The sequence below is a fragment of the Dipodomys ordii genome, unplaced genomic scaffold (genome assembly GCF_000151885.1).
Source record: "Dipodomys ordii isolate 6190 unplaced genomic scaffold, Dord_2.0 Scaffold21, whole genome shotgun sequence".
NCBI lineage: Eukaryota > Metazoa > Chordata > Mammalia > Rodentia > Heteromyidae > Dipodomys > Dipodomys ordii.
In genome coordinates, this window is record NW_012267237.1 from 1,079,466 (window position 1) to 1,087,932 (window position 8,467).

At 60.0% G+C, this 8,467-nt stretch overlaps 1 protein-coding gene across 1 annotated transcript in view; it reads right to left on the minus strand.

Moving 5' to 3' along the window:
• Positions 1 to 8,467, minus strand: part of Clptm1l (CLPTM1-like) — a 21,809-nt gene that overhangs the window by 3,839 nt on the left and 9,503 nt on the right. Inside the window, exons 8-14 of the mRNA XM_013013829.1 lie at positions 6,898 to 7,015; positions 6,527 to 6,621; positions 5,874 to 5,958; positions 4,413 to 4,516; positions 3,502 to 3,567; positions 1,754 to 1,804; positions 1,057 to 1,139 (exon numbers count right to left, since the gene is read on the minus strand). Coding sequence (XP_012869283.1) covers positions 1,057 to 1,139; positions 1,754 to 1,804; positions 3,502 to 3,567; positions 4,413 to 4,516; positions 5,874 to 5,958; positions 6,527 to 6,621; positions 6,898 to 7,015 — 602 coding nt within the window. The remainder of the gene's footprint in view (positions 1 to 1,056; positions 1,140 to 1,753; positions 1,805 to 3,501; positions 3,568 to 4,412; positions 4,517 to 5,873; positions 5,959 to 6,526; positions 6,622 to 6,897; positions 7,016 to 8,467) is intronic.

Consider the following 8,467-nt stretch of genomic DNA (forward strand, 5'->3'; position numbering starts at 1 on the left):
GTCCACACCACACCACACTGTCCACACGGCCCCCGTGTCCACACCACACCACACTGTCCACACGGCCCCCGTGTCCACACCACACTGTCCACACGGCCCCCGTGTCCACACCACACTGTCCACACGGCCCCCGTGTCCACACCACTGTCCACACGGCCCGTGTCCACACCACACTGTCCACACGGCCCATGACCACACCACACTGTCCACACGGCCCCCGTGTCCACATCACACTCTCCACACGGCCTGTGACCACACCACACTGTCCACACGGCCCATGACCACACCACACTGTCCACATGGCCCATGACCACACCACACTGTCCACACAGCCTGTGACCACACCACTGAATGTTTTGACCAAAGATAAATAAATGTTTCATTGAAACAAAAGAGAAGCAGGTCCCTCTCACAGCCCTCAGTCTTGCAGGGCAGCTGGGCGTGACGAGGCCCTGTGTCCACCAGTGTGTGTGGGGTAGCACAGAGCTCGGTGGACACAGGCCACGCCCCCTACTCGCTCCTTTCCAGGGCCTTGCCAGACCACAGACAATTTGCACGCAAAGCTGCTCCGGATGGAAACACAGGACACTGCACGGAAAGGTGCCTACATGTAGCTCTCGATGCTGTGGCTCCACGTGGCGGGGCCACAGCCGCCCCCTCCAGACCTCTGGCCAGCGCCACAACTGCCTACTGCCTCTCCTCGGTCCTTCTGCCTGCTCATGTGTGGCCGAAGGCGTGAGCAAAGCAGATGCGTTCTTTCTCGAGCGCTGTCCCACCTGCACACCTGTCCCCGGTGGAGATAGGAAGGCCCGCACCTTCAGACCAGAAGGTGCGCCGGGGTGGTGCATGGGGACAAAAGCCACAGGACGCTGGGTGAGAGACCCCAGCCCCACAAACCGGGGGTGCCTTCATTTCTCCAACTGCTCCTCACGGCACTGGGACGCACAACCCAGAGGACAGCCAAGCCAGCGCCAACCGGCTCCGCAGCATGGTGGCAGAGCCTGCGTGAGTCTGGAGTCCCTGGCAGCTGAGGAACACAACGGCTGCATCACCCACCTCTTATACTTGATGTTCAGCAGCGAGTAGATGGCGCCCCCGATACAGAGCGGGTAGAGGAGGTAAGACAAGTACTTCATGGCCTGGGGGGAGGACAGACATCATCTCCAGTTAGGCGCACCAAGTGTAGCAGACATACATCAGGAGCAATGAGCAACAACGGAATCAAGCAGAGATACGGGACCCTTGCAGCGTCTAGGGCAGCGAGTGACTCGGCTGTGCGCCGTGACAATGGCAGCCTCACGTCATGGTGTTGTTTGCTGGCACTCGGAGCAAACTGGCACGCAACTGCAGGAATTGGGTGACCCTAACACAGGGAGCCCACCTCATCAAAGACAGCAGGACGAGGGTGGGGCAGTCAGCAGGAGCGGAGGACATCTCAAGAAGTCTAAGGACCAGGGTGAAAGCCTCCGGGCCCTGCGTTTGTGTGACCTGAGATCCATTATAATGTCAATGGAATTCAAATACAACGGGTGGGCATCAAACCTAAAACCCAAGTCCAGCCCTGTGGAGATGGCCTGTCAGACTGGACCATCCAGCCTCGCCAGAGGCGGTGCCGGCAGGGAGCCACATGCACCAAGCTGCTGCGGGAGCAGCTGGGCGGGGCAGGGAATCTGGGGTCTGTGCTCAGCCCCGGGAACCCGCCTTCCCAGGGGATGAACCACGAGTCTCCAGCACACACAACCCCACGGCTCACCTGGGTGTCATACTCCTCCGTCTTCCTCTCACACTCGCTGTAGGTGCCAAACTGTTACGAGATCACAGGCAATGTCAGTGGGCTCGGCAGGGCCTCAGCACAGGGACTGGCGGTGGAGGTGCGGTATCCACACACCACCAGTGTCCCACTGAGTCCCACCAGGCCTGGACCACAGGGTGATGCTCCCCACCACCACCTCAGAGGCCCCAGCCTCACAGCGCCCAGGCTTGCGCCAGGGGGAGACACCCGCCTGAGCCTCCGACTCCCACACCACTGCTCTACCCTAAGTGGAAAAACCAAGGCAGCCGCACCAGGAGCCTGAAAAGGGGCCACATCCCCCAAAGGCCAGCTCAATCCAGGTCCATTCCCTAGCAAACGTGGGCAGATGACTTCCCAGGACCCAGCCTGGGTCTCTCAGCAGCCTGGGTCTCTCACCCATGCTAAACTTCCTTCCCCAAGGTTGCTTGGGCCTGGAGGTCCAGCTCTCTGTTTCTAAGGAAATCAGCGTTTGTCTCCTGACTGAAGAAAACCCAACCCATCACAAAGCCAGTGTGAGCCTCACAGGACTGGATGACAGCCACCTGCCTTTGGAAGGTTTGATGCTCGTGCGCACAGCTAAAAAAGACAGGCTGGCTGGGCACAGTGGCTCCTGCCTATGACCCTAGCTACTTAGAAGGCTGAGACCTGAGGATCTCAGTTTGAAACCACCCTAGGCAGGAAAGTCCATGTTCTTTTTTTGTCGGCCATGGGGCTTTTAACTCTGGGCCTGTCCCTTAGTTCTTCAGCTCAAAGCCAACACTCTACCACATGAGTCACAGCGCCACTTCCGGCCTTTTCTGTTTATGTGGTGCTGAGGGATTGAACCCAGGACCTCATGCACAGGAAGCAAGCACTCTACCACTGAGCCACCTGCACAGCATCTCCATGAGGTTCTTATCACCAATTAACCGCCAAAAAGTCAAGTGGTACAGTGGTAGCCTTGAGCAAAAAAGCTCAATTACTGCACACAGGGCCTGAGTTCAAGTGCTCCCCCACCCCCCAAAAAAAGAGGCAGCTTGGTAAGGATGAGCAGACTAGGAACGCACAGAGATGAGGAGGGAGAGCAGAGGGGCAGCAGGGCTGGCAGGGGTGGGGAGAGAGAGTGGAGGAGCTGTGAGTCTGGCAGGGGTGTGGAGGGAGAGTGGAGGGGCAGCAGTCTGGCAGGGGTGGGGAGGGAGAGCAGAGGAGCAGTGGGTCTGGCAGGGGTGTGGAGGGATAGCAGAGGGGCAGTGGGTCTGGCAGGGGTGGGGAGGGAGAGCGGATGGGCAGTGGTCTGGCAAGGGTGTGGAGGGAGAGCGGATGGGTAGTGGTCTGGCAGGGGTGGGGAGGGAGAGTGGAGGAGCCGTGGGTCTGGCAGGGGTGTGGAGGGAGTGGAGAGGCAGCAGGTCTGGCAAGGGTGTGGAGGGAGAGCGGATGGGCAGTGGTCTGGCAGGGGTGTGGAGGGAGAGTGGAGGAGCCATGGGTCTAGCAGGGGTGTGGAGGGAGAGTGGAGGGGCAGTGGGTCTGGCAGGGGTGTGGAGGGAGTGGAGGGGCAGCAATCTGGCAGGGGTGGGAAGGGAGAGTGGAGGAGCCGTGGGTCTGGCAGGGGTGTAGAGGGGCAGCGTTCTGGCAGGGGTGTGGAAGGAGAGCGGATGGGCAGCGTTCTGGCAGGGGTGGGGAGAGCAGAGTGTGTGGGTCTAGCAGGGGAGGCTGCTCACCACAGATCTTACCTGGAACCGTGGCCTCAGGCCCCTCCAGGTCACCGTCATCTTGAGAGCCTTCTTCACTTTCCAGAGCTGAGGGAACAAGGAAGCGCCTACACTGAGGCTGCAGCACAGGGAGCACACGCTGCCCAGGCCCGCGGCCACCGGCCCACCCCGCCTCAGCCATGCAGCCCGTGCGGGCGCGGCCTCTTCCTGCAGGGGCCCCCCACCCACTACTTCTGTGACTGTTGGCAGAACCTAGGAAGCCCTCCAGAAGCCTGGCCCTGGACCCTCCGCATGCTCTCCTGCAGCTCGCTGGGTCAGGCTTAGCGCTGCGGAATGAGTACCACGACCACTGTGACTAAGGTCACCGACCCCCACACCTCGGCAGGCACCGGCAGCCACATGCGCTAGGGCCTGCTGTGGGTCTCACCAGGACCAAGGTGGACAGGGCTCTAAGGAGGATCTCTGGGCCTGCCCCAGCCCAGTGCCCCCTCCAGGCTTGGCCTCCAGGGCTCCCCAGTGCCAAGTGACTTTAGCCACTCCTACACGGTCAGCCTGCCTCGAATCTCAGCCCAAACGCAAGATCCTCACGGCCACATGGCCGTCACGAACCACCAGCACGGGCGCTGCGGGAGGACATGGGCTCGGCCAGTGGGCCACGCACGGACATCGCCCACGGCTCTGCCACAGGAGCACGTTCACACGCTTCCCTGCCTCCCACACCCGTGAGTGTGCATGCACGCACACACACTCCTCAGAGGGCCTCACGGCTCTGCCACAGGAGCACATTCACATGCTTCCCTGCCTCCCACACCCGTGAGTGTGCATGCACGCACACACACACACACTCCTCAGAGGGCCTTACAGCGGCCAGCACAGCGTCTGTGGCCCTCGCTGTACCGTCCACCCAGACCTGGTGTGGCGCCCCGACTCACCTCGATGGCAGCGCCCACGCCTGCAGGAACCAGCACCAGCAGGCTGGTCTGCTCATCCAGCAGGAACAGGAAGATGACCACGGTGCTGAAACAGCGCCAGAGTACTGGGGGCAAGGTGGCATGGTGAGAGCGAGGACATAACCCTAGGCCCGCCCCCACCCTCGGGCACACGGAGTCAATCCCCCCCACAACCTCCCGTCTGAAGGAGGGGGCTGAGACAGCGCTCACTGGTACGTGCTGGCAGGGCGAGGCCTGAGTTCGATCCCAGTACCACGGGAATCAATCGTGGACAATTACGCAGCTCTAGAAAGCTCTTTGAAGGCCAGAGAGCTGAAGAGCTGGCAGAGCGGCAGCCAGACAGCATGTTTCAGTGAAGCGACAGACCCACGAGCAAGCCAGGATGCTTGTGGCATTCCTCTCATCAGGACTGGTTGCCAGGACCCCATACCCACTTTCTTGCCTCCTCTACACCTCATGTGTTACACTGTTCTGTGATAAAGGTCTCCAGCTTCTGTAAAGCTGTAGTTTTTCCCTTCTCAAGATGTACACCGAAAAGCATCCCAGTGTGTCCTGCTTTCTGTGTGCAACTGGTGATCTCGAGGACTGCAGATGCCCTGGTCAGTGAGTGTCCTCTCACAGTGCCAGCAGGGGGCCTCTCCTCTCCTGGGAGCTACCCAGGTTTGTCTTTATGGGGGAGGAAGATCTATCTTCAACCAGGGCCCTGGCGGCTTGCGCCTGTAATCCTAGCGATGCAGGAGGCTGAGGTCTGAGGATCGCAGTTCAAAGCCAGCCTGGAAAGGCCATGAGCTCATCTCCAATGAACCACCAGAAAACTGGAAGTGGAGTTGTGACTCACAGCGGTAGAGTACTAGCCTTGAGCAAGAGCTCAGGGAAAGTGCCCAGGCCCTGAGTCCAAGCCCCAAGACTGACGGTAAAACAAAAAGCTATCTTCCATTTGAATCTGACCCTGGAGGCCGATGCCAAGTCCTCACAGACAGGTGAAGGAGCATGCTCACCAGCCCCTCACCACCCCACAACTCATGCTCAGACCATGCTGGCTTTGATACCGCGAAAACAAGCCTTTCTTCTGGCAACTGCCTCTAAGCCAGTATACAGAGCCTGGAACCTTCCAGGCTGCAGCCCGCATCACTTTGGGAGGCAGGGGTGGAGAGCGGTTGTGGGGCATCTGACTCTATCCACACTCCACATCAACTGGGTCTTTGCCAGATCCTGGTGTGAGCTCACACTCCACACACACACACACACACACACACACACACACACACACACACACACACACGTGTGCTGAAGGGCCTGTGTCCCCACGCCCTACCCCACCCTCGAGCCTCAGTGGCTCTCAGGCTCCAAAGAAGCACTCGTGAGTGCTCAGGCCCGGGGCTGAACCTGTAGGCCTCACCGACGCCCTCAGGACTAAGGTGGGTGAAGACTCCTGGGCCCTACCTGCTTTGGTGGACATGCCAATCATGCTCTTCTTTTTCTTCCAGAAACTGATGTCATTTTTAAATGCCAAGAAGTCGAAAAGAAGCTGCAAAGAATAGACAGGACAGCGGTCTGCGCTACAGCCGCTCTCATCATCTGCACCCGCCCGGCAGGCCTGCCACGGAGAGGGGCTACATGCTGGGTAACCCACTCCTGTGCCGGTCAGAGCTGCGCGCCTGGCTCTCAGACACGCACCTCTGACCCAAATCCCAGGGAACGTGCACGGCTGCCATTAATTCAAGCACAAGGCCCTGCCGCACACCATGCAAACACCCCACTGGCGTGATGGCACCCGGACGTCCCACCCCAGCCCGGCGGCTCCATCCTCCACACAGGGAGGGCTCCCCAGAGCTCTGGGCTCTGTGCAAGACGCATGCTACATGCCGAAATGCCTTCTCAAGTTTAACATCATCATAGCAGCCCCGAATAGCAGAATGACTATTCTGCAAAGTTAAACTCGGTGGTGCAGACACTGTCCAAAGTACCGCAGAGCCTCCTGAAAACTGCCCCAAAGCAGGGACCACAGTCAGGGATGGTGGTCCCGGGGTGTGGGCTCACATGGTGCCAGCAGGGAGCCTCCCCAGCACCTGTGGCCAGTCCTCCCGAGAACTCACGTGAAACGCGGCCACAAAGAACGTCAGTGCCAGGAAGTACAAGTTGGTGTCCACAAATATCCCCTTTACTTCGTCAGCATCTTTTTCTGAAAACCCTGCCAGGAAGAAGACACACATCCCAACACAAAATCATTTGTGCATGTAGAACGTTTACACTTTGCTAGCAGCAGTTTTTTTTGACTGAGAATGTGGCACTTAAAACATTATTTCTGAATACAGCCTATTTTCAAATAATCCACGAGGTCATTTCCAAGGAGGAAAATGGAGACACCACAGGCAAGGGCATGAACGGCCCATGCCAGGAGGTGTGGAGTTGCTCGTGAATAAAGGGAGTAACCACAGAGTAACCCAGCCCGGCCCAGGACACCCACCAAACTGCTGCAGGGAGTACACGGCGTCCTGCATGTGGATCCAGAAGCGCAGGCGCCCCAGAGAGATCTTGTCGTAGCACACGGTGAGTGGCAGCTCGGTGGTGGAGCGGTTGATGACCTGCCACAAGAAAGCCACACGGGAGGGGGGAGGGTCAGCCACCGGGGAGGGGGGAGGACCAGCAACAGGGGAGGGCGGAGGGCCAGCCACGGGGTAGAGAGGGTCAGTCATGGGGGAGGGGAGAGGACCAGCCATGGGGGATGGGAGGGGTCAGCTACAGTGAGGGGGGGCTAGCCATGGGGGAGGGGGGAGGGCCAACCACAGGGGAGGGGGGAGTCAGCCACGGTGGAGGCGGGGGAGGGCCAGCCAAGGGGGAGGGGGAGTCAGCCACAGAGGGTCAGCCACGGGTGAGGGATGAGGCTCAGCCACAGGGAAGGAGTGAGGGTCAGCCACAGGGGAAGGGGAGGGGTGGTCAGCCACGGGGGACGGCCAGCCAAGGGGGAGAGGGAGGGTCAGACATGGGGGAGGGATGAGGCCCAGCCACAGGGAAGGAGTGAGGCCCAGCCACGGGGGAGGGCCGCTGCTGCAAAGGACCAAGGGCTCAGCCACGGGCTCTCCGGCAGCCCGTAGCCATGCACAGCGTCTCCAGTGCCCCGCAACTCCCTGCTTGCTCTTGGTTCCGAACAGCCATGGCCAAGGCACCTGAAAACACTGGCCCACCTGGGCCCTGCCATTCCAAGGGCTCTGCAGGAGCCAGTCCGCCCCAGGGCTGGTCCCTTGTCCTGAGCTCTTCCCATGGGAGGCAGGCTCGCGGGCTGCCATGTCCTCTGGACAGGGCCCTGTGGTACCACCCACTCACAACCCTGCTGACTCCAGTACCCGCCCGCCTCCCCATGACCCCTGCGGTGAGCCCACCCGTGTGCAGCCCGGGCCTGCCGTCCCAAGCTCGTGAGCCAGGGCTCAGGGAGACAGTTCACCACCACCACCTGCCAGGAACGTGCTGGACTGCCAGCGGAGTGGCAGCAATGTGCTGGTACCTTCTGCCGTGCCACAGGCCTCTCCTCAAAGAGACTCAGACTGTGTGAGGAGTATGCTGCCCACAAAGCACAGCTGTAGAGAGCCGTGACCGCGGGAAGTGGAGCCCTCGGGCCCACAGCCCACAGCACCAGGGCCACAACCACCATGGCAGCAAACAACAGGCCCGCAAGCACCATATTCCAAGTGGGGTGACCTGCGTGCAGGGTGCTCACTCACGCACTGCGCTGACACACTCCACAGTCTACACACACACTGTGCACACACACTCCAGTCTACACACACACTGTGCACACACACTCCAGTCTACTCACACACTGTGCACACACACTCCAGTCTACACACACACTGTGCACACACACTCCAGTCTACACACACACACTGTGCACACACTCCAGTATATACACACACTGTGCACACACTCCAGTCTACACACATTGTGCACACACTCCAGTCTACTCACACACTGTGCACACACACTCCAGTCTACTCACACTGTGCACACACACTCCAGTCTACTCACACACTGTGCACACA